Source organism: Silene latifolia, chromosome 3 (genome assembly GCF_048544455.1).
Source record: "Silene latifolia isolate original U9 population chromosome 3, ASM4854445v1, whole genome shotgun sequence".
Classification (NCBI taxonomy): domain Eukaryota; kingdom Viridiplantae; phylum Streptophyta; class Magnoliopsida; order Caryophyllales; family Caryophyllaceae; genus Silene; species Silene latifolia.
The window spans coordinates 7,505,776-7,531,129 of record NC_133528.1 but is presented as its reverse complement, the minus strand read 5'-3'; the positions used below and the strand labels follow the sequence as shown (position 1 = coordinate 7,531,129).

The 25,354-nt window shown below is 37.5% G+C and overlaps 2 protein-coding genes across 2 annotated transcripts in view; one reads left to right on the top strand and one right to left on the bottom strand.

Annotated features, from left to right (window-relative positions):
* The window catches only part of LOC141647007 (UDP-glucose:glycoprotein glucosyltransferase-like), a 37,957-nt gene extending 24,890 nt beyond the window's left edge, over positions 1 to 13,067 (top strand). Inside the window, exons 22-37 of the mRNA XM_074455035.1 lie at positions 82 to 227; positions 2,018 to 2,119; positions 3,087 to 3,234; positions 5,694 to 5,750; positions 5,824 to 5,954; positions 6,150 to 6,238; positions 6,542 to 6,894; positions 7,437 to 7,532; positions 9,402 to 9,463; positions 10,212 to 10,314; positions 10,395 to 10,553; positions 10,921 to 11,061; positions 11,156 to 11,199; positions 11,461 to 11,575; positions 12,059 to 12,211; positions 12,561 to 13,067. Coding sequence (XP_074311136.1) covers positions 82 to 227; positions 2,018 to 2,119; positions 3,087 to 3,234; positions 5,694 to 5,750; positions 5,824 to 5,954; positions 6,150 to 6,238; positions 6,542 to 6,894; positions 7,437 to 7,532; positions 9,402 to 9,463; positions 10,212 to 10,314; positions 10,395 to 10,553; positions 10,921 to 11,061; positions 11,156 to 11,199; positions 11,461 to 11,575; positions 12,059 to 12,211; positions 12,561 to 12,740 — 2,079 coding nt within the window. The 3' untranslated portion in view covers positions 12,741 to 13,067. The remainder of the gene's footprint in view (positions 1 to 81; positions 228 to 2,017; positions 2,120 to 3,086; positions 3,235 to 5,693; positions 5,751 to 5,823; positions 5,955 to 6,149; positions 6,239 to 6,541; positions 6,895 to 7,436; positions 7,533 to 9,401; positions 9,464 to 10,211; positions 10,315 to 10,394; positions 10,554 to 10,920; positions 11,062 to 11,155; positions 11,200 to 11,460; positions 11,576 to 12,058; positions 12,212 to 12,560) is intronic.
* An 8,159-nt stretch (positions 13,068 to 21,226) lies between these two features.
* LOC141648598 (uncharacterized) lies at positions 21,227 to 21,883 on the bottom strand. The gene has a single exon (XM_074457326.1). It carries the CDS (start codon positions 21,881 to 21,883, stop codon positions 21,227 to 21,229), a length of 657 nt encoding a protein of 218 aa, XP_074313427.1.
* Between the last annotated feature and the right edge of the window lie 3,471 nt (positions 21,884 to 25,354).

The window sequence follows — 25,354 nt, the reverse complement described above, 5'->3', positions numbered from 1 at the left end:
TGCTTGTTTCAGATGGAAATTTGATGCTTAAATATCTTCATTATCATCCAATCTGAGTTTTGTATTGGGTGCCAATATCAGGTGACTGCCCTTGTTGAAGAATTTACTTTCATGTCTCACGATTTGCATTTATTGGAATCATTGGAGTTCAAGCAGAGAATAAAACATATTTCTGAAATCATTGAAGATTTGAAGTGGGAGAAAATTGACCCTGATACTTTGACAAGGTTGTATAACTTCTCTCGTCTGCTCTCATGTTATTTCAAGTTTCTTACCAATGGTCTGTGCATGTTCGAAAATTCTGAAAACTTATATTCGTCTGTTGTGTTCTTCTTTAATTAATCCCCCTTTTTTATTACTCCGTATTTTTTTTTTTATTTGCTCATGTCTTTAGGAATTCAAAATGCCCTGCACATTTGCAATTAGTCGTGTAAGTTTCAGTGTTGACTTGAAAGTATTGCTCTTTATCTGCAATCTGAATTAGCAGCCAATCATAATCTGTATAAGCTTGTAAGGCATTTAAAAGAGTGAAATTAATGTTAGTAACGATATGTATTGAGTATGTGGATTAGCTGAGTGGTTCTTATTTCTATGTTGAGCTCGTAGGATCGGGGATCAATATTCATTCTACAGTGCATCACAATGTTTGAACCGCTGATAGTCTACTTTTCATAGATTTTTGTGAAATGATCAGTGGCGTAGATGGTGGTGTCAAGTTGTTTTCTCTATTGGTTTTGCGTGCTTGTTTTGTTCCCAAATTTCTATCATCATTCAGTCAATAAGTAAACCTTAGTCTCAAAATGATACTTCCTCCATTCAAATTCAGTGCAATTACTTTTGGCCAAAATGTTAGGAAATGGAAAATTTGTGAGAAAAAAAATGCAGCCCACATTCACAGGGAGTGTTTCAGGGTTATTTATTGGGTGTTGCTCTTTCATGTACATGATTTACTTAATCATGGACATAAATTCTCTTTCAACAACCACCCCAGCTGCTGCCACTCAACCACCATCCCAGCGCCACCAACGATACGAAAAGCTTAAGTATCTAACAAAAAGATTAGATTAAAACATTAGATTAGAAAGAGGACTACAGTTACCTTATTAAACGCAGATTGGACTTGACAAAATCAAATAATCAATGTAGAAATTCAAGGATAACAACGAAATTGAAAACACATTACTCTCGCTGGGTATCTTTTTAAATCTAATGGCTAAATGCTTTGTATTGAAATGCTAGTTTTAGTAGTGGCGACTGGCTATTTTCGTTAACATAACTTGTGTAAAGGATACATAAATTAGTTTTTAAACCCTAATTTTTAATTGATACAATAAATTGATGCTTAATAGAAAATAGAATTATCACTTGATACTATGAGAATTCGGATACATAATTCTTGAATTTGTAAAGAATTTGATTAATTGTTGTAGAGTAATAGGAAAAGGGAGAATTTTTTTGGTTTTTTAAACGAAGGGTAGGTGGTGGAAAGATTATGGAAAATAGTCCATGAAAAAGTAAAACTCGTACGTGAAAGAGCAACTACGTTATTTATTACCCCAAGTGGAATGTGGTGAGCCGCTTGGAATGAAGTGCACACATTTCACCTCCATGATATCTTTTTTACATTGGTGTCACCCCCTTGGTGTCCTTAAATTAATATTATATCTTTATCTTAACAGAAGGAAAATTTAGTCAATCCAAATGAATATAGTAGGGAGTTATTAACTCTAGGAGTAATGAAGTATGCTTACAGCTTTCCTTCTATATACACCAAATATCTGAATAACAGTATCAAATTGGCAACCAATTACATGAATAACTTGATAAGCTTTGCATTCAGTATTAAGCTTGTTTGAATCAGGGCTTTGCTTCACATTAGCATCAGCTGTTTTTATTGCCGTGATATAGATGCTAAGGCTGTGGATTTTATTTTTTAAAGGAAAACTTTGATCATATGTTTTTCTCTGTGATACTATTCTGGTCATGCTACTAATTATCATTTTGGTGAAATGCTCAGCAAGTTTATTAGTGATGTTATCATGCTTGTTTCATCCTCAATGGCTACACGAGAACGAAGTGCTGAGGGTGCTCGGTTTGAGATTTTGCAGTCATCATACAGGTTAGGTGCTTTGATTAGTATTTCAATTATTTCTTATTGTTTGTACATAGAATTGTTTCCATATTTCCAATGGAGCCAAAGATTCATTACTCTTTGGTTCTGGATTATGATGGAATAAAGCAAAATGGCTCACTAAAGTGGCTAAGCTTCTTTCTCTTGTGAAGTTGTGGTCGTTCGATGCAGTTCTCGACGCAATTTTCATCTTGGGTCACTCGGAAACAGCCTCTTTGTGTTGCTAACACAAGGGTAAGGCTGCGTACATCCGACCCCCCTTACCCCGCAATTTGCGGGAGCCATTTTGGCACTGGGGTAATGTTGTTGTTGTTGTTGTTGTTGTTGTTGTTTGTACATAGAATATAAATCTCAACTGTATTCCTATCTGGAATAGCTGAGGCACGAGGTTTATGTGCCTTATACTCCCTCCACCCCATATAGATTTTCCCATTTGATTTTGGCGGTCAAATAATGGCATTTTTGACCGATAATTTCTCATTTAATCACAGAAATTTAAAAATGATGTGAAAATAATTGTTTTGATAAATTAACATGACAAGTCTCAACATGTATTTAGCGAAACTAATGGTCAAAGTTGATATTGGTTGACCGGCTAAATGGCTGCCGAAGTCTAAAAGGGAGAGTTAATTTAAGATGGAAATTATAGTGTTCTTTGTAGAAAATGGGATCCTTTTCTTAGCTGGGTAAAAAAGTTGCAATTCTAAAGACCTTAAGAATAGTAACTTTGAAAGATAGGTACTAGAGAAGCGGGTTTGGTACAAAGATTACTTGCTGCCTTTACTGTACTATCTCACTTGTACTCTCTAACAGTCCTGTTTTATTGTCGCCTTTGTCGAGTTTTGTCAATTATCCTCGAGTCCTCTTCAAATCCGTGTATTGGTTTTCCTGTTTTTATTTGTGCATTTGTTGACTCTTTTTTTTTTTTTTTTTTTTTTATATTTATTGGTCTCAGTGCTGTTCTCTTGAACTCCGGAAACTCCAGCGTCCATATTGATGCAGTGATTGATCCATTGAGCCCATTAGGTCAAAAGCTCACATCTCTTCTTCACATCTTGTGGAAGTATGTTCAGCCCAGCATGAGAATTGTACTTAATCCATTGGTGAGTAATCGACTCTTATTTCTAAAGCTGTTGATTTGTACTATGAATTTCTTAACTGTGCTGGATCTTAGTTTAACCTTTGGTAGATGTAAGACATCCTCATACAGACATACACCCATATATGTAGATCTGGCAAAAAATACATGAACCAGAATAACCGAAATCGAAAATATCTGAATTGATAGTGGATCGAACACCCGATATGAGTAACTTGAATAGTACGTGAGACCCGACTCAATCCGAATCGAATTAAAACTGAACCGAGTTCAATAATAACCCAACGTTACCCGAACGTGAATATATCTGAACCCGATAAGAAGTGAATCGATTGACCTAAACTCAAAATATTTATTTTCTCCTAAAAACAGTACATATTCGAGGTGTGTTTTCATTGATTCTTTATTGGTTAATGCCTTAATGGTATTATGAATTATTTCATTCAAACTGAAAAGCATAAGGTACATTTAAGCTAATTTTTTTTTACCGTTGGGCCTTAGCGCAGGAAATGTATGAAACTTAACTGAACTGATATTGACCAGACTCAAACCAACTCAAACCAACTCGAATTAACACAAACCGATTAAAGTGGCTAACCGAAATGAACAAAACCCAAAACTAATGTCAACCCGAGTTAAATCGAACCGATTTAACCCGATCCGAAATCGTGACCCATTTACCAGGTCTATATATATGTGCCTGCCTGAATATGAATCTACGAACATATGTTCATGTTTGAATACAGTTATACACGTGGTTTTCGCTTGTTACCTAATTCTTTTGCAAGGATAGGCCTTTTAAGATGCCAACTACGTCGTACATGACTTCTCTCGCTTCATTGACGATGGGTGAGGTCAAATAATACTTTGACCTTGTTTAACGGGTATCAATACTATATATTAAATCCAGAAATCAAGGGACTTCAATGTAATTAAAGAAAGTTATACAAATTAATTATACTATATAGTTTTAAATCACTAGCACCGTGTGATGGACCCGATTAAGGGATCTCAATGCAAATATTATATAGTTTGGGTTAAAATTAAATTATATAGAAGCTTGGTAATTTTCCTAAACAATTGTAAGAGACTAAAACATGGTCAATTTCCTTAAAATAAAATAATTAATTAAGATGGTGTTTGGTAATTTTCCTAAATATTTATAGAGACTAGAAGATGGTCAATTTCCTTAAAATAAAATAATTAATTAATATAAACATGCACACTTATGGTATTAATTATTATCATCATAAAATTATATATTAAATTTAAAATCTATGCAATTTTATTAAACTTTAGAGTTTATTAGATGTATAGAGATATTAATTATTTAACATACATACAAAAATATAATATAAGTAGGTTATAAATAATTCAAGTTAGATTCCATAATATATAATATTGCATAATTCTTTCGATTTGATTTAATGCATATATGTAATATATTTATATAAATATATAATCCTCTTAAAATTACATGCCTAAGTAGTAAAAGTAATTTCACAAGAAAGAAAAGAATTGTAGTAACATTGGATATAGTTATATGATAGTAATCACTCATTTGAATAGTAAAAGTAACAATATTATCAGCGAGATTAGTGAAAGTGGTAGAAACAACAACAAGAGTAGTGAAATAATCAATATTAATGCGGCAATAGTGAAAGTAACAATAATTACGGCGGGAGTAGTGAAATTATCAATATTAATGCGGCAGTAGTGACAGTAACAATAATTACGGCAGGAGTAGTGAAAGTAACAATGATTACGGGCAAGTAGTGAAATGTTATTACCATTATTTCATTAATAAGAGTAAAATATTACTAGCGAGAGTAGTGAATTTGTCTCAAAATTTATTTCATCGTAATTTTAGGATATGTCATAGACAAATATATTAATGATAAATTTATGGGTTATGCAACTTTAAGTAATTTTATTTAATGAAAAAAAAAATTTAATAGTAAGTAGAGGTAGCCCGGGCGAAGCCGGGCACCAATACTAGTTTATTTAATTAAGAGAACCCACAAATGGTACCCCTTTATAGTTTTGAGTGGAAGCTGTAAAGCATTGAGCGTATATTCGTAACACTAGAAATATTTGTACTTCTCTTTTGCTACTTTATGCCATAGCAGCGCAGTGCCTTAGATTCACACTTTTCTTCCTTTTTTTCTTTGATTTAGGAATGCTACTTTTTAATGGTCAAACAGTCTTAATATCTAGCATACTGCTTGAAGTTGTATACATGTAGAGTTTCGCGCATCATATCTTTTGAGAATCAATAGGACGGTGTTGTGGCGATGTTTTGATATTTTTGTACTTTCTTTATGTTATAAGCGGTGGCGAATAAGTTAAAGTGATCTAGTGGAAACAGTGTTGTGTTTATCTGTCATAAAATATAAAATATAGAGTAAGATACTTTGATTCAGGCAGTAATTCTCTTTCTGACATGTTGTCTTCTCATGACAGAGTTCGCTTGTTGATCTCCCGTTGAAGAATTATTACAGATATGTTGTACCATCAATGGTATTGATAATGATTCTGATCTATAAATGGATTTTCTTTCTGTTTTTGTTATTGACGGTTGTGCTTCATGTAGGATGATTTTAGCAATTCTGAGAACACTGTGAATGGACCCAAGGCCTTCTTTGCAAACATGCCATTATCAAAAACATTGACAATGAACCTTGATGTACCTGAAACTTGGCTTGTGGAGCCCGTCATTGCCATGTAGGTTTCTGTTTATTCTACTGATTGTCTGGGTCTTTCCTTACTGTCCCCTAGTTTTTAGGATGCCAATTCTGAATCAGTTGGATAGTCTGAGAAGTTTGTTTTCTTATGTCCGAAGTGTTTGTTTTGACCAATACTTTTTCTATTCCTAATTTGTTTCCTGTGCCCTTCAACTTCTGTGTGTTTTCCCGACAGCCACGACTTGGATAATATATTGCTTGAGAACTTGGGAGAGACAAGGACACTCCAAGCTGTTTTTGAACTTGAAGCCCTTGTTCTTACAGGTATTGTGTCTCTCAGTGGAATCTGTCATTGTGCATCCTTGCATGTTGCGTGGTTGATCAAGCAATTCGAATTTCTTAGGAATTCAGTCTACAAAATTAATTTCCTTCACAGAATCCACTTGAATTTGGCAAATTTGTTTGCCAGTACAGGAAATTATCAAGCAACACAGAAATTTCTATTTCTTTGTCAATCAAAGGACCACTTCGCTCTTGACTCAGATGATTTTTGTATGTGAAACTCCATGTTTTTTATTCTAATATGCTGCTTGTGTCTGCTGTCTTGTTTATGGATGTGGCAATCAGGTCATTGTTTTGAGAAAGCCCACGAACCCCCTAGAGGTCTCCAAATGATACTTGGGACCAAGAATACACCACATCTGGTGGATACACTCGTCATGGCAAATCTTGGTTATTGGCAAATGAAAGTTTCTCCTGGTATATGGTACTTGCAACTTGCCCCAGGAAGAAGCTCTGAACTCTACCTTTTAAATGAAGATGATAATGGAAATGAAAGGACCACCTTGTCAAAACGAATAACCATAGATAATTTACGTGGTAAAGTCGTCCACTTGGAAGTAGTGAAGAGGAAGGGCAAGGAACAGGAAAAATTGCTCTCTGATGCTGCTGATGACGTTGAGTCTACTGAAGGGAATAAAGTGAGTTACATAGCGGTTCTTGCTTTGTCCTAATTAGAAAGTGGAACGGGATATTTTTTTATGTTTCACTCCCCTTTTGTTTTTCACTTTTTCTTTTCTATATTTTCGCATTTTGAGGTAGGCGTTCACCCATGGACGGTTCTAAAGGATCCCAAATCATTTTGGGATTAAGGCTCTGATGTTGTTGTTGTTGTTGTTGTTGTCTATAGTGAGAAGATCTGTTTCAAGATGCTAAAATTTATTATCCATTGTGATTATAGAGAAACCTCTTTGGAGATTGGTCTAGAGCCAAGTCTCACCGACTCTCAAGTCAATAATATTAGAGCCTGGTCCCAATAAACTAGAATATTCATTGCGTTTTGAGATGAGTCCACTTGGTTAGACCTATGTCTGAACATCGACTAACCAACATATATACATGAAGTTATAGAGCTTACGATGGTATTAATAACCTTCAAAACCTTATAAAGCTTGAGCGTTGCCTTAGACTGTTAGCCTAGATATAATGTGCTCGATGGTTTTCTTTTTGTAATCAATTGCAGGACGGGCAGAGCATTTGGAACAGAAACTTATTGAAATGGGCATCTGGACTTATTGGTGGAAGTCAACATGTGAAAAGGAATGAGAGCCCTATAGTGGTAATCCACATACTTTTTCTTCGTATCCTTTATTTTGATTTGTGTGGTATCAACCAACAGTTACGTGAATGCTAGATAAAATATTTATCCTATAATATATCAGGAGGTGGTGCTCTTGCCATAAATTATTCATAAATAATTTTAAGAAACACTAGCTGTCAGAAAAATCATTAGTTTTGGTTTTGTGCCGTTTGTGCCAAATTATCTCACAAATTATTGGTCATGAAGATTTCACTTCCTTCAAGTTGCTTGACTATATCTGGCTTAAACAGTTAAACACCTAAACCAGAAACCCAATAATTTGGAGCTCGTATAGAAGAGTACTGATCATGACCACATGCCCTTGTGTTAATGGAAATGAAGCTGAGGAGTTTTTGAGAATCTTCACAGTTCAATACTACCTCCATCCCAATTGATTGTTCCGATTTGACTTTGATCTTTACTAATGTCAACTTTCACTGAATCTTTCTGCATATATATGTGCAATGTAGTCATGCATTGTAAAATTTATCATGTTTGATTTATCAAAATAACTATTATCATATCATCATTAGTGTTTAACATCATGGTATCAATCGCAATTGCGGTAACTGTGTCTCCGAAATGTACTTGATGCGGCCGTTGCCCCTTGCAAACTTGGTTGCAGTTTGCACAGCAATTGTTTGGAAGCATAATAGCTATTTTAACTGTCTATTGAGATTTTGGATCATTTAATGACTAAATGACTTTATAGTAACTATTTCGACCAATATTTTCACTATAAACAAATTTTGGCCAGAGTCACATCTTGGGCCTTTCGCGGGCTGTATCGGATTGGGTTAGCTGATTTGCATAGTAACGGGGCCGCCTCGGGCGATATTTTTGCCCTGACTGATCGCAAGATCTCGTGATGACTTCTTATACCAATACATCTCCGGCCAATACAATATATATCGGCGTAGAATTAGAACCATGATCAAAGTCGACATTGTTTAAACACTAAAGTTAAATGGGGACAAACTAAATTAACTAAGTGGGATGGAGGGATTACTTGGAGACCTGGAAGCTAGATTGTTAAGTTGCCGCTTGATAGAGGTGGCAATAATTGATCCGATCCAAAAACACGATACAAAGTTAGAGAGTTAAGGTTAAGATGATGTGCCCCATTTATGAAATTGGGCTGACACGGATACGACACAAAACTTATATGGGTCGGGTTAGGGTTTGAGGTATTTCGACATGAACCGGACACGAATAACCAATTTATTCAAACATTTCGTAATTTTGGTGGGTTGACATGCTAATCAACTAACCCGCCTTAATCATCATTTTTTGTTTATTGAGTTATAAAGATTGTTAGGTTAATGAGTTTAATGAGTTAAATGAGATAAGAGGTTGAACATGAAATGTTTAAAAATAAAAGGGGGTAAACAGGTAGGGTTGGTTTTTAGAAAAAAAATAAATAGATTGGATTAGGGCTATTCAGATTTAGTGTCAGAACAAAAAAAAAAAAAAAAAAAAAAAGATCTCGCCCCTCAATTTCACATGAAAAAAAATAGAGGAAAACATGCGGAGACAGGATTTGAACCCGTGACCTCAAGGTTATGAGCCTTGTGAGACAAATGGCTTGTTTGTGTAATTGGGTTGGGTTCGGGATGGGGAATGAGGACTCATTTAAAATTGTCACGAACACGAACTGAACACGACACGACTTAATCTGTTTGCTAGGTCTACCACTTGATGACGTGAAGATCATTGTTTCTGCAAATGTTGGCATTTATTCCTGGAAGAACATATTGAAGTTACATCTCTTTGTATTTTGACGTTTGAATCCTAAGTTCATTGTTTATTAACATCTTGGTAACAAAACGTGAACATCAACTCTTGCAGGAGAGTAAAAATGGCCGTCATGGAAAACCAATTAACATATTTTCAGTTGCATCTGGACACTTGTGAGTGAAGCCTGTTTCTTTATTTTATTTCAAAGCTGCTATCTATTTAGTATTTCGCTATATTAATTGCTCTGCTTTTGGATAATATTAGGCGTTCTATTTCCAATAGCCTTCTCTTGCTGAGAAAGATTTTACTCCGAATTGCTAGAACTCTTCTCAAGGGATTAGGTCTAGGATTTTTCATCTATCTTCTAGGATTTTTCATCTATCTTTTGCCTTCAATTATCTATCAGTGGAGATATTTAATGGACCATAAATATTATCAGCCAACACTACACCTCTCTTTTAATTAGCATTGGCCATTGAGTCGGCAATTTTTTTTTCCCCTTTTTCTTTTTATGTAAGCACATGCAAGTATGCTTGAGTGTCACATTTGTTTTCCACCACACAAAACACACTTGAAAAGGTAAGATACGCTTTTAGCTAGACTAACTAAAATGGAATACATTAACTATCCGGGACAGAGGGAAAACGTCCTTTTAGCCAAGTGTGTTTGAGAAATAAGGACCTTAATTGATTATGAATGACACTGTAATGTGCTACATGTTATGCTTAGATGTTCAACCTTTGTGATATTTGTAAAATGTTCTGTGTCCCGTGCAAATGTTTACTTCTATGCGTTTTTTTCATTTGCTCCGGTATGCAAGTTGTTGTTGTCAGCCGACCCCAAATCATTTTGGGATTAAGGCTCTGATGTTGTTGTTGTTGTTGCTCCGGTATGCAAGTTAACGTATGCTTTATTTTACAGGTATGAACGCTTTCTCAAAATTATGATGTTGAGTGTACTGAAGCACACTCATCGGCCCGTAAAGTTTTGGTTCATCAAGAACTATTTGTCTCCACAGTTTAAGGTTGTATACCATCTCCATCGGGTCTGAGCAGAAAATGATAGTGTGTTTTGGGATTGACTGTTTTTAACTTTTATGTGCAGGATGTAATTCCACATATGGCTCAAGAATATGGTTTTGATTATGAATTAATTACGTACAAATGGCCCACATGGCTTCATAAACAGGCTGAAAAGCAACGAATTATCTGGGCTTACAAAATTTTGTTTCTGGATGTTATTTTTCCCCTTTCATTGGACAAGGTATATATAATTTAGCTTTTTTTTGTTGGAGTAGATATATACTCCCTCCGTCCCGCTCATTTGTTGTCCTTTGGTTTTGGCTCAAAGACCAAGGAAAGAGGAGAGAGCTAATTACTAAATGACATGTGGATGAAATTGAGTGTGAATGATCAAATTGTTCATCAAATGCAATCCTAAAATAGAAATGACAACAATTGACTGAGACACCCCAAAATGGAAAAGGACAACAAATGACAGGGAGAGAGGGAGTACTATATAGCTTAGCCTTATACGGAGTATGATTTAAGCTCTCTTTCTTTTCTTTTGAAAAAAATTCTTGTAAAATTCTTGCGAATGATGGATATTTCATTAATGTGAGAATCTGCAGGTTATATTCGTTGATGCTGATCAGATCGTCCGTGCAGACATGGGCGAGCTCTATGACATGGACATTAAAGGGAGACCTCTGGCGTACACCCCGTTCTGTGATAACAACAGAGATATGGATGGCTATAGATTTTGGCGACAAGTAATCTCTTTTTTCAGTATCTACAGCTTTATATTGGCCTCAAAATTCTCAAAGTATGGCATATGCAATTACAATTTTGATACCTTTTGTGTAGGGATTTTGGAAGGAGCATTTACGTGGTAGACCGTATCACATCAGGTGGAAGTTTATTCTTGAATTACACATTTACATCTGCTATCAATATTCTTTATTGGAATCCATTATGTTGAACAATGAACACGAACTTCAGGAAAGAACATGAGGCTGAACCATATTCTTGGGTAGTTTTGTTGGTTTTATTTAGTGGGTTAATTGGTATTGGTATGGATTCTAGTAGTTGAATTAGGGTTGTCTCAAATTATGTTCTGATGAGACCGTCTTTGAGGAGACTAATTTTTGGTTGAATTTTGCATCTTGCAGTGCACTTTATGTTGTAGATCTGGCAAAATTTCGTCAAACTGCTGCTGGAGATACCCTCAGAGTATTTTATGAAACTCTTAGCAAGGATCCGAATAGTCTCTCTAATCTAGACCAGGTATCTCATAAGAGTCTCAACTTGCAACTTAACTGATTTGTTTTAGTTTGTAAAAAAATTCAAGGCGGCCTTTGGGCCAATTAAGAGCTGCTTCTCTTCTGCCTACAACAATAACATTACCCATGTGTTTCAAGGTTCTTTATGAGCCATATTGAAAATGCATCAAGATTTGCATCAACCCAATGTGGCTTCACAATAAAGAAGCGTATTGTATTGTATAGTAACTTTGTTTTGTTCCATCATATTCAAAAGCAACAAAAAAATGGAAAAAAAATGAAGAAAATATTTGGCTCCAGTTAGAAATAGAAAATACATCTTTACTCCCGATTCAACTTCACATGCACTCAAAGTTGTGCTGTTTGGTAAAACTGTAAAGTAATTGCCAACATTTGAGAAAATGAACATTCTCCAAAAGAGATTTGGAAGAAAGAAGAAAGACTCCTTATCATTTTGTCATGCTGTTAATATTTGGGTATATTTCAGGATCTCCCAAACTATGCTCAGCATACCGTGCCCATCTTTTCTCTACCCCAGGAGTGGCTCTGGTGTGAGTCATGGTGTGGCAATTCTACGAAATCTAAGGCAAAAACTATTGACCTTTGCAACAATCCAATGACCAAGGAGCCTAAGCTTCAGGTAGGGCTCTGAATTTTTTTTTTTTTTTATCTGCCTTTCTTTATTATCAGTATGTCTTAATTTCTATGAAGTTAGTATTCTTTATAAAAATATATTTCTATATAATGATGTAGATTTTACAATTTTTGACAAATCATTATATAACAAATGAAAGTCAATGGTACTCCTGAAAATCAAACACAATAAACAATAACAATTGTGTTATACCATAGCCTCAAGGTCTCCCGTAAATTGAACATGGCTAATATATAATTAAAACCAGAGTTTGGCGTCTGTTACCCAGTATTCAACATATACACAATCAGAATGTAGTTTTGTTTAATGCACTTTGCCTCTTTGCAACACCAAGGGTGCTAGAAGAATTGTAGCCGAGTGGAAAGACCTTGACTTGGAGGCGAGGCGATTCACTGCTAGAATTACAGGTGAAGAAATGGACCAGCTTGAGCTAGCAATGCCCTCCCTAAAGATGGAGAATGTTAGGGATGATGGCTCAATCCAAATCGACTTGGAGGCGAAGGCAGAGCTGTGATAACCATTTGAGGGTAATTATCCCGGGTTGGATTTGAATCACAGAAGCACGAAGGAGAGAGCCGGAAGCTCCGTGGATGCTTATAGTCGAGGGCCCTTAGGGCTTCCTGCAGGGACCCGTGAGATAGAACCTTGTTCTCGGCAAGGTGCCATTCAATATGGAGCGTTATTAAGTAACAAACAAATGAATGAATATTTGCCGAGTCGATTTTAGATTGTCTTGGAATCACAGTATGTGACTACTGACGCAGTAGTTTTAGATGAATTTTGTTTTGAACAACTAATAGATTGAAGCTTAATTTAAGGGTAGCAAAAGGTTATGTGTTAAGCGTTGTTCAAGTGGTGTTCAACTGTGGCTGATGTTTTTTTCCTTTCTATCTGGTTTCCTCTTATCTTTAAACTAGGTGCCCGACTGCGCGCAATGCTGCAAGCGGTCTTTTGGTTTATATTTTTAATTCCGTCTAATAATTTTAGTAGTTTTAGAAGGCGTTTGGTTCGAAGGCGGGAAAGGGAATTAGAAAGGGAAATTCGGGGAAATGAATTGAATTCCCCTTTGATTATAAAACTTGTTTGGTTTAGAACGTAATGTGAAATATTAACCCACCAGGCCACCGCCACCGACGGCAGTCTCTCTAAGTTCTAGTCGTCAGTGTGCACACTCCCTGACTACCTTGCCATATAGTCGACAGCATGCAGCTCCCTACACCACCTCCGTTGAAACCCCACTCCACCAACCCCCACCCATAAACCCCATTGTAGGGCTAGAGTATTGACGAAGGTAGAATCTTAGAGCATCTGTGAGGCTCCCACTAGTGGAAAAACATTATTTTGCGGCGGGTTATTTGAGGCGTTTTTCACGCAAACACGGCAAATAAAAATCGAGTTTTCCCTTTTCTTCCCCAAAAATTAAAGTAATTGCGGCATTTTTATAGAATAACGCCTCAAATGACTTATATGCGGCGTTTTCTTTATATAACGCCTCAAATAGCCACATTGAAGGCACGTGTCACGCGAGTTGTTTAAGGTAACAGATATTCAGATAAGCCTCAACTTGAAGCTCAATCAAACAAATCTAAGCTCCATTTTCGATCTCTCTCTTTCTCATTCTCTCTCGGATTTCTCCACAATCACAACCTACCACAAATCTGAGGCGGATCCATCTCAACATCAACCCTACTGCGAATTGGTAATTTTCCCTAATTTGTTCCTTAAATTTCAAGTTCCAAGTTTAATTGTTGCTTTAAATTTCTAGTTCTAATTTCTGGGTAATTAGGTTTATGACGAGTTTCTTTAGTTAATATGTATTCTACCATTGTCAACCACAAAGATCAGGATGCAGCCCACGAAGACGCTTATACAACCGTCCTTTGCAGCTCTAACCTAATTTCCCAAATCTCAGTTTCTGCGATCGACGCACTCGTCCTTGCCATCATCGAGCCCTAACTTATCCACTGTGACAACCCCAGCAACGGCGGCTCATCCCTCTGCAAATTTTCGTTCTCTTTGCCAGGGTATAATCTCCTAACTTGAATAATTTCGATTTAACTAATTAGGTTTTTGGGTAATTATAAGTGTTTTTATTCAAATTACAAAATTAGAGATTTCTGATTTTTCGGTTTTAAAGTTCGTTTATTCACTTATCTCATCCTCATCATTGCATATGTGTCTTATGTTTGTGCCTCAATGCTACAGTTAGTGATGAGTTTTTGATCCAATCTGATGATTAGGGTTGATGAGTTAACTTTCAGAGAAACCAAATCTGTAGCCAGAAATTTAGTGAATTGATTTTGACCCACAACTGTTAAATAACAAGGGTGTTGAACAAACTGAGACTAGGTTATGATTCAATTTCACTTCTCATCTTTTACAAACCTTAAATCATGAATTGAACAATTTAACATTCACATTTGTTATTTTAATCTTCATAAATTACCTTGGTTTGTTATATTTTTTCATTTCTGTAATGCAATCTAATGGTTTGTACTTGTCGCCCCCAATTTCCATTTTGTGACTAAACCGCGTATACTGAAAACTTGTCAAGAATTTGCAGGTACCAATTTACTAATGTGTTATTTATCTTATGATTCTTTCATGTGCATAATTTATCTTATAGTTCATTCATGTGTGTTATTTTGAGCTTAATAAACTATCTCCATTTGTATTTTTTTTTTTTTTTTGGTGAAATGTGAGTAGATAGTATATATCAAACCTTTGCAAATATACAACCAAAGTGATGTGACTCATATTTGAGCACATTTAGTCCCCGAATTAACCTCGTTCCTATGCTTTTTAGCATATATTTGAGTCATTTATTATCTTTAGTTTCCCATTTTGCATATTCTTTGAGGTTTTGTGTCCTTGGTAGGAGAGGATGGGTAACCTTGCATTTATGAGGCGAAATGGAGCTAAATGGATCGCATCTAATGACCAAGCATCAAAGAGAAGACCGACACTAGAGGCCTAAGTAAATAAATAAAGTGAAATGGGCAATGATGAAAGGATCCTTGCATCCCCAACATGATCCTCGCGGATTGTTAAGGAGCTAAACAAGAGAAGCACTCTGCCCAAGGATCCGAGCGGCCCGAGCATGATCCGAGCGTGCCACACTGCAAGGATCCGAGCGGCTTGATCCCAGGACGAGCGGACCGTGCAGCAAAGATCTGAGCGTCTCCTCCCTGATCCGAGCGGATCCCAAGACAGAACAGCCCGTGCCTCAGCACGGGACGAGCGGATCGTGGCAGGACTAGCAAGGAGGATTCGCGCATTTCCTTCGGGAGTAGCATTTCCTCAATTTTTCTTAGGGTCTTAATAGTCATTTAAGCCCTTAGTAACCCTAATCCTTGTACCTAATCTTTAGTATAAATACCCCTTTGTACTACCTAGATTAGCATCCAATTTTAATCAATTTCTAATCCAATCTTAATACTCTCTTAAATTAGTCTTAATTTAGTTGCAATACAATTCTCAATATTAATCACATCTTAATCTTTCCTTAATTTCTCTATTGTTTTTCCTTTTATTTCGGTAATTAGAAGATTATTTGGGTTTATTTGGAGGATTGACAACCTTCCATCAATCATCAAGTACTTCTATTATTCTTTCCTTTATTATTTTGGATCATCTCCATAGGTATAATTCCTTCTTAATCTTGTTTAATTATTGTTAATCACTTTCATTTATTCATCATGTTTTGCTTTGTTAGTATGATTGACAACCTTATTAGCATGCTAAACTTAATCATGAGTGAGTAGTTTCTTTAGCTAGGGTTAATGGGGGATTAGGGGAAACAAACATGGGGATTGATCTATGCTTAATCTAATATGTTTTCATAATTAATTTGCTTGCTTGTTGTGATTTCAACCTATGCACATTTTATGTTTGATGAAATGCATTTTTTGACCTTGCATTTTTTGACCATCCCTTATCTTTTCAATGAGGCTTGTAAGACATAAACCAACTCGAGCCTCATTAGACCATGCATAGAGTTGAATAGGAATGATTAAGCCGACTTGTAGGTGTTGTACAGTCTAGACGACTTGTCTCCGGGACCCAAACCTTCTTAGGGATTGTAAGATATACACTAACTCGATCCCATCACAACAATAAGTGCTTGCATCTAATTGAGAACATGTTTGTATGATCAACTCCCATGAATCCCCTATGAACCCATGACACCCTAGTGCCTTTAATCATTTGTTTACAAACCTCTTTAATTACTTTGCTTTGTTTTCATTAATTTACTTTCATTTTTGTTGATTAGTTTAGATTACACATCACCTCAACCCAAATTGTGACACCCTAAGACATAGCTATTTATAATTGAGAATCCTACATCAATACTCGTCCCTTGGGATCTGACCTGTATTTACCACTTTACTAAGAGTAGTTTGTGAAGTTATAAATATTGTTTTGGTTGGTAGCTTTTGACGACGAGTTTAAACATGGACCATAAAGTTCAAGAGTATCAGCCTGAACATGCTTATACTCCTACAAAGAAGCAAGGAAAACAATACAAACAAGAGAAGCTAGCTAGTATCTTGGCCAACAGTAGGGACCAAACCCCATCTCCTAATCCATTATTTGTCACCTCGACTCAGATCATTGCAAATCATGAGACGTATCCTTCGCTTAGCTTCCTCCCTCACACACTCAGCTACCTTGTTAGGCCTCATCAGAGCTACATTTAGTCGAGCATTGTTCCTTTGGTACCAGGTATAATAATAGCAGGCTGTCCATAGCATCGAATGAACTCCTGACTTCAGACCTGTTCTACCTGAGTTTGTCATAGACACATCAATTCTGAAACCACACCAGTTTTCAATACACTGCAGCACCTTTCTACTGTAATCACATTTGAATAACATATGCTCAGTTGTTTCAGCTGCACATTCACAATTGCGCAGCTTGCTTCCCGGCAATAACCACCCAAAAGCTCCTCCCTGACATTGAGCCCATTATTTATAGCAATCCAAGTGATAACAACATGCTTGGAAACATTCCACTTATTCCATACCACTGTATACTAGTCTTGCTTATTTTGGTTATGCCTGAGCCATTCATATCCATGTTTGACAGAGTACCCATCTGAGTCAGGAGTCCATTGATCATTCACATAGGCCAGTTTCATCTTTTCCTTGATTTTACATATAGATTTCCATGCCCAAGCAGCATCTGCAGGTGGTCTGTAATCATGCCAGCTTCCATTCTTCAGATAGATATGATTTATCCACCTAACCCAGAGTCTATCAGCCTTACCCTATATCCAATCTACTAGTTTGGCCACAGTGGCAACATTCCAGGTCTCAGCTTTTTTGATTCTGAGGCCTCCTTCCTCTTTTGGTAAAGTGATTTTATCCCAAGCAATTAGAGGGACCCTGTGATAATCAGAACTCCCATCCCATAAGAAATTCCTACAAATTGCTTCAATCCTCTTAATCACAGCTTTAGGAATAAGAAAAATGCCTGCCCAATATGAATAAAGAGTATTCAACATAGAGTTGATTAGGACTATCCTGCCAGCATAGGTGAGGTTATACTTTGTATAATGTTGTTTGTATGTAGGATGACTTTTAAAGAAATGAGAAAAAAAAGGTTACAAATCAATTTATGTAATTAATTTAATGAGAATGTCTTTGTATAAAACAAAACTAAAAAAAACCGTAATATAGCACAGGATCTAAACTTTTTTTTTTCACAGCTGTAAAGGAAAGTTCTACAGTCTCATGGCCTGTCGAGCCAGGCCATGCGCTAAGATATTAAGATGTCTTGGAATAAAAGTAAAAGATAAACAATGAAAAACGCTAGAAAGGCTCCGCATATCTTCTAAAAGAGCCACGATTAGATGATCAGCCTTATCCACCCCTGCAAGCTCATAGATAAGCTGTAAGCAGTCAGTCGAGATCTGCAAATGAAGATGTCCCCCCAAAGATGCCCAAATGAGAACGTCTCGCAGTCCCATCGCTTCCGCTTGCAGTGCTGATTCCGCTCGAGATCGCACCTGTCAACAGTTCAACTCCCGACCCGTCCAATCGTAAGCCACCCATCCGAACGCCGCCGCATAGTTCCGGTTCCAACTAGCATACACTTTAACGCGGATAATGTCACATTAGTCCGGGTTACCTATCATCTGGAAAGGGAAGCCATCCTTAATCGCAGATTGCATAGTGTCTAGAACAACATCATCCACCCCTCTTGGATTAGACCTGAGTCGAGCACCATCAACGTGATCAATGAGGATATTAGCTTTTTCCTTAATCAGGGTAAACAAAAACCCCGATATAACCTGCGAATTCAAGGTCATTCCATCAAACTTAACCCTGTTGCGTAAATTCCACAGACCCCACATCACTGCCATGAACATTATCACCCGCTTCTTTCCTTCCTCCCCACCAGATAGGTAGCTGACCCAGTCAATAATCCAATCAATGATGCTGAGTGACCCTGCATTTTCAACCCTTATACCTAGGTCCGAACCCGCCCAAATCCTACCTGCGATAGCACAATCTCGAAAGATGTGCTCAACTGTTTCCAATTGTCCTTGGTTTGTCCCGCACATTCCACAAGTGACACTCATGTCCTGATCTCGCTTCTTAAATTCCATTCCCACGGGAAGTGTGTTCGATAAAATCCTCCAGATCAGGATTTTCCATATATTAGGGATTGGAGATGCCATAGTTGTTTCCTGCAAAAAACCTTTCCCCGGTCTCCCATCCTAGCTTTATCTTTCTGTGAACCATGCCTACACATGTACTCATCAAAGATCAGCCCGTAGCCACTCTTAACTGTGTAGACCCCATCCCTTGTGTGAGGTCAAAAAACCTCATCCACCTCTCGCAAGTTGCGAAGAGGAATTGCCAAAATCATTTCCGTATAATCCTCCTTGAAAAGTGTCCGGATATAGGGTTCATTCCATCCACCATTTGGCAGTAAAAGATGTCTCACTTGTAGATTAGCCAAGTGAACATTATTGACACCTAACCAGCAGTCTCTTGGTTCGGGGCATACACCCCCAACCCACCGAGATAACCATACGTTTAGACTTGAGTTTCGCTCTGGCTTCCAACCAATGTGCTCCCTAATCAGATGGAACCCATGAATGATGTTGCGGACACCCCACGACGCACCAGTTCCCTTGATGTGCACACTGCTGTGAGAAAAAGTGTTTGTGCCAAACAATTTGTGCCGAAAGATCTTGCTAAACAGGGAGGTGTCTCCAGAAACGAGCCTCCAACCATGCTTGGCCAACAGAGCTTGATTCAAACACGCCACATTCCGTATCCCAAGTCCTCCAACGCATTTAGGAAAACTCAGGAAATTTTTACTACACCAGTGAATATTCTTCCCTAGTTTACATCCCGTCCACCAAAATTGTGCCAGAAGAGAATTAATCTTTTTTGACACTCTTACCGGAATCTTGAAAACCGATAGAAAGTAATTTGAGAGGTTTGATAGGACTGATGAAATTAGAGTAAGTCTTCCCGCTGGTGATAAGAAAATTCCATTCCATAACGAGATGCGTTTTGTAATATGCTCCACTAAAGCATTAAAAATACCTTTTTTCAATTCCTGAAACTCTGCCGGAATTCCAAGGTACTTCCCAATTCCTTTGTTGGCCCTAATCCGAAAGACCTTCAAAATGTTCTGAGCCTTAGCTAAAGTAGTGTTCGGGCTGAAGATGATACCTGATTTTGTCGGGTTTATTTTTTGTCCTGAAGCCGCACAATATTCATTAATAAGGCACATGAGATTTTCAGCCGTTCTACCCTTATCCTTGAAAAAGAAAACGGAGTCATCAGCAAAAAACAGGTGTGTTATTGGTCTTACACTCCTGCATAGTTGAAAGCCATGAATCCGTCTCAAATCGTGGGCATCATCAATATTCGCCGCAAGTACCTCCATGCATAGGATGAAAAGATATGGTGACAGCGGGTCTCCTTGTCTTAATCCACACAACGGTCGAAATTGAGGTAACGGCTTTCCATTAAAAAGAATTTCATAACTTACTGTTGTAACACAGTTCATAATGAGCCTTACCAACTTCTGAGGAAAACCAAACTTTAGTAATACCGATTCCAGAAAATCCCATCTTACCCTATCATAAGCTTTACTCATATCCGCTTTAAAAGCACATCTTCCATGTTTACCCATTTTAAACCTCGAAATATTATGAATCGCTTAATGTGCCACTAAGATATTATCACTAATGCTTCTACCCGGCAGAAATGCATTTTGTGATTCACTTACCAAGGAACCCATAACCTTTGCCATCCGATTTGCAATACATTTGGTAACAACTCGCATTATCACATTACACTGGCTTATAGGACGATAATCTGAAACCCCTTCTGGCGTATCGGTTTTTGGAATAAGAGTAATAAAGGTTCTATTAGCCTCCCGTAAAACCCTACCAGAGTTTAAAATGGATAGCACCGCCATGGTAAACTCACCTTTAATCAGCGACCAACATTTTTGGTAGAAACAAGCTGGTATACCATCCGGACCTGGAGCTTTAAAAGCCCCCATTTGAAAAACAGCCCCCCGAACCTCTTTAGCTGTAAAAGGTCTACCTAATCTGTCTCCCTCATCCTGTGCTACCACCCGTTTGACATGCTTGAGGATATTAACAAAAGCCGAGCCATCCCTTACTTCCACGCCATTTCCCGATGCCAAATAGAGATCCATAAAAGAGTGTTGAAATTCACCACTAATAAAATCATCGTCATACCGCCATAGACTATCTTTCCCTTTTATCCCATGGATATGATTTCTTCCTGCGCGCCCCTTGACCCAATTGAAGAAAAACTTAGTACATGTATCCCCATCTACAGTCCACTTTAATTTCGCTCTTTGCTTCCAAAAAACCGCAGCGGCTTTTGCAAATTCCCTCACCTCATCATTTGTTTTGTCATACTCTTCACAGCCTTCACCCGAGCACGCTAAGTTCATCCCTTGTTCAAGTTTTCTGTCAAAATCATCTCATTTCACCTGTCATTCCGCCTTTTTGTCCAGAGTCCACTTTTTAATACTAGTGCGAACTCGGGCCATCTTCCTGGTGATGCAGTAAGCCGGTGACCCCTTATCACTAGTACTCCAAACCTGCCGCACCTTTTCAAGACATTCCTCGTAATCCAGTGCCCACGCATCGATTTTATACGGTTTTTTACCTTCATTCTTAATTAGATTCAAATCAACTTCAATCGGAGCGTGATCAGAAATTTGGATAAGATAATGTTTAATACCCGACTCCGGAAAGAAGGAGAACCAGTCTTTAGACCCCAGAGCTTTGTCCAGCCTCTCGTAAACCCTCTTATTTCCCTTTCTGTTATTGCACCATGTAAAGCGTGGTCCTTTAAAAGGAATCTCCACCAACTCATTCCTTAATTTCCATAGACTGAAATCCTCCGCCCCTTCGATTGGTCTTTGACTAGAATTTAATTTATCACAACTGTACTCAACTTGATTAAAATCCCCTACTATAAGGAATGGGTGATGACATGTATCCATCCATTTCTCTATTTCCATTAGCACAGAGGTACGCAAACTTAAACTTGGAGCACCATAAAAAAGCACAAGATACCATAACCTTCCGTTATATTTCTCGACAACAAGGATAATAAAATTATTACAAGCCTTCACCAACTTCATCTTAGCTTCAACTCTCCATCCTACCCATAAACCACCCGATGCCTCTACGGCATCAACCCCAAATGTTGGGGTTGGTGTCCTTAACAGTTAGTGCAAGGACTTATAAACCTCTAAAAGGATCAAAGGGCATACTTTGGTATTATTATCAGTTGATCCACGTTTATCAATAACGGTTGGCTTGCTAGATAAGTTTGACGTTATTGTCATACAGATGGCGGTGATCAACTGGTCCCTAAAAGTCACACCTATAGGATACGTTCGAGAGACGTGACAGTATGGAAATACTGTCATGTAGATGCCAAATTTGACTAACCAGTTAGTCCGAGTTATTTGACTAGTAATTAGTCAAATATGTGATGTTGAGATATTATATTTAATACGGATTAAATATCATGGGCTAAGGCGAATTAACCAGTTAATTCGTAAAATTAAATATAAAACGATTTATATTTAATTAAATGTATATTGAATATAATTATACAATACTCGTTTTTGTTTTGGACACGAATTAATAATTCAGCTAACCCGTATTATTAGCCGATGCCTTAATTTCCGATAACCGATAACGCTTTATAATCAAACCGCGTCATATACATTCAGTCATTGGGGTTCGGACTACGAGTCAAATAGAAGAGGAAATGGAAAAGCCCATTTCCTCCCCATGGACTCGGTTTGGCCGAGCCAAACATAGACAAAAGGAGAGCTTCTCCTCTTGTCTAATCTAATCGTTCATTAGACAAAATATTAGGGTTTTGAAAGAGCATTCTCCTCTATCGAAACCGAGATCTCTCATCTCTAACAAACTCACATCAGTTCTCCCAATACTGCAAGGCAATCGGAGAACACTATCTAGCACAAGGGCATATCTCGGACAAGTCTTGGGTGCAACAATTAGGAGGGAAACTCGTTTGATTCCTGTTCTTTACGCCGCACAATAAGGACCCGAGGTTATTTCTTGTTTATTATCGTTTCTATTGTTTTCATGTTTTATGACGATATTCGCATGTTAAATTTACGTTATAGTCCTAAATTTAAAGGGTAGTATACGGATATTAACCCACAAGTGGTATCAGAGCGAGGCCACGTGGATTTTTCATGTGTTTTTCATAAAACGTTTTTGAAACGATGATTTTCTGCTTTGAAAACCGTGCCTAGTATACACGGCAGATTTTTTTTTTCAAACCGTGTCATGTATTACACGGTAATTTCATGTTTTTTCGATTTGGTTTTTGCATATTGTTGTTTTATACAGAGATTATAACAATATGTCATGTTTTGTCAATTGTCAAATTTGTTTTAATGCGTTTTTGATCATATTTGCAATTGTTTTTGTCTCGAAATATGTTTTCACGAGGGTTTTGAATTTTCCAGAGTTTTTAGCACTCGATCGACCATGTTTTTAATCGATCGAGTGGCTTTTCTGTATATTTTTTGCTCGATCGAGTCCCTGCTGTACTCGATCGACCCCGTTCAAAATTTTTTGCTCGATCGAGTCCTTGCGTACTCGATCGACCTCGCTTCAAAACCCTCCGCTCGATCGAGTTGTCCTCGTACTCGATCGAGCAGATTTGCTGATATAGGTACTCGATCGACCTCCAGGTTAGTCGATCGAGTACTCCCGACAGATACCCCTCGATCGACTTGCGATTCGATCGATCGAGCCCTTTTGTTCCTCGATCGAGCACTTGTGTCCCTGGATCGAGGGATTTTGCCTTTAACAGCTTTGAAAATTTGTTTCTTTTGATTTAAATTTTCTTTTGGCTTCAATATGTACTTTATACGGATATAGTACACTCGCTTAATAGTGAATCGGTTCACTCACGTACCATATAGTTGTTTTAAAGCGTCTTTAAAATGACGGATTATAATGGATTAAAATTAAATGATAGAAGCGGTTTTATCACATGAATTTTAATCATTAAAAGGTGGTTTGGATAAATTTAACATAATTACGGAATTATGTCACGAATGAATTTGTTTTTAGTTGATGCATTTTATTTATCGTTAATTATGAATGCCGTGAATGCCTTTTATTACGTATTTAATTTTTACAATTGATTGTAACTTAGTGTGGCCTTAGTAGAACGTGTTACCGTAATGATGGAACACGGTCTTGGTTGTATTTTGAGATCTCGCATCTCCGTTTTGGATTTTTCACTTGTAATTACAGTTTTAATTAGAATGTAAATAGGTTTATATTTGTAATTTTAAATTGTAATTTTTGAGAAGACCAAAGATGGAGACCAGATGCTCACTCCCGCTACTTGGATCAAGATGGAACATCAAGACAAGCTTTTCGGGTCCAACGGTGGATTCCAAAGATGTATTTTGTTCTTATACTAGGATAGGCCACACTAGGAAATTTTTATTTACGTTTTGCATTACTTTATTTATTCCTTGTTACGATAATTTGCATCATTTTCCACCTAAAAACCAAACCACCTAATTATTGCATGAAAACTGACACATATAGAGGTCACGAGTTAGTTTTCATTGACATTCTCATGTCACACGTTTTAAGCCATCATCCAAATAAATTCATTCACGACAGACGCTAGTTATTCGTTCACTTAAAATGAATTATAATTTAGTTGATGGGATCTTCCTCGTATAAACTAAAATTGAGAACGGTCTTTATAGGTCAAACTCCAATGAATCCCTTCTTCGTCGGTAGGCATACTATGACCCCTTCTACGTCGGGTAAGTTGGAACCAATTGACCTATTTTATCTCAACACTATGGTCACTCGTACGATCCTGTGATCATGGTGGACTATAGATAGGATTTACAGAAATCTATCGACCAAGAGTTCTTCCTAAGAATTAGCTAAACAGTTGGCTTATCAATTTATCAAATTGAGTCTTGGGATCACTTGTATCATTCTTGAGGGAGATCAATTATGCAAGTGCAAGAGTCTACATGTTTAAAATGAATTTTAAAATAGACTTAAATCACCTCGATGAGTTGCTTATTTCGTTTTGTTTTTCTTCTTTTTCAGTGTAGATCACGTATTAAACTGCTAAACAACAAATGGCTGGTTCAAGTGATAACCCAATGCCAAGTGCCACATTGGACCGTGAGTCCTGGCTTAGGATCTTCATGAGTCGGATGAATCGGTCTACTCGATCAAGAATGACGGATCCAACTTCGCGATCGGGAGGCGATTACGGAATGCTGCCGCCGCTGCCGACGGGAAGCTCGGATATCTCGCTGAGCCCATGCCGTTAAACCCAGGCCCCACGGCTGGAATTAACGAAATCAACGAGTATAACGATTTCGCTTTAGAAGCGGGTGCGGTAAAAAACGTACTCATTTTTGCAATGGAACCCAATTTGCAGAAACGCTTCATAGCCCATGGTGCAAACAAGATTTTCACCACGCTCACCAAGGAATTCTCGAAAGCACCGAGAATCGTGACCTATGAGCATACCACTCGCTTCTTTGATGCGAGACTCGAAAGGGCCAACTGTT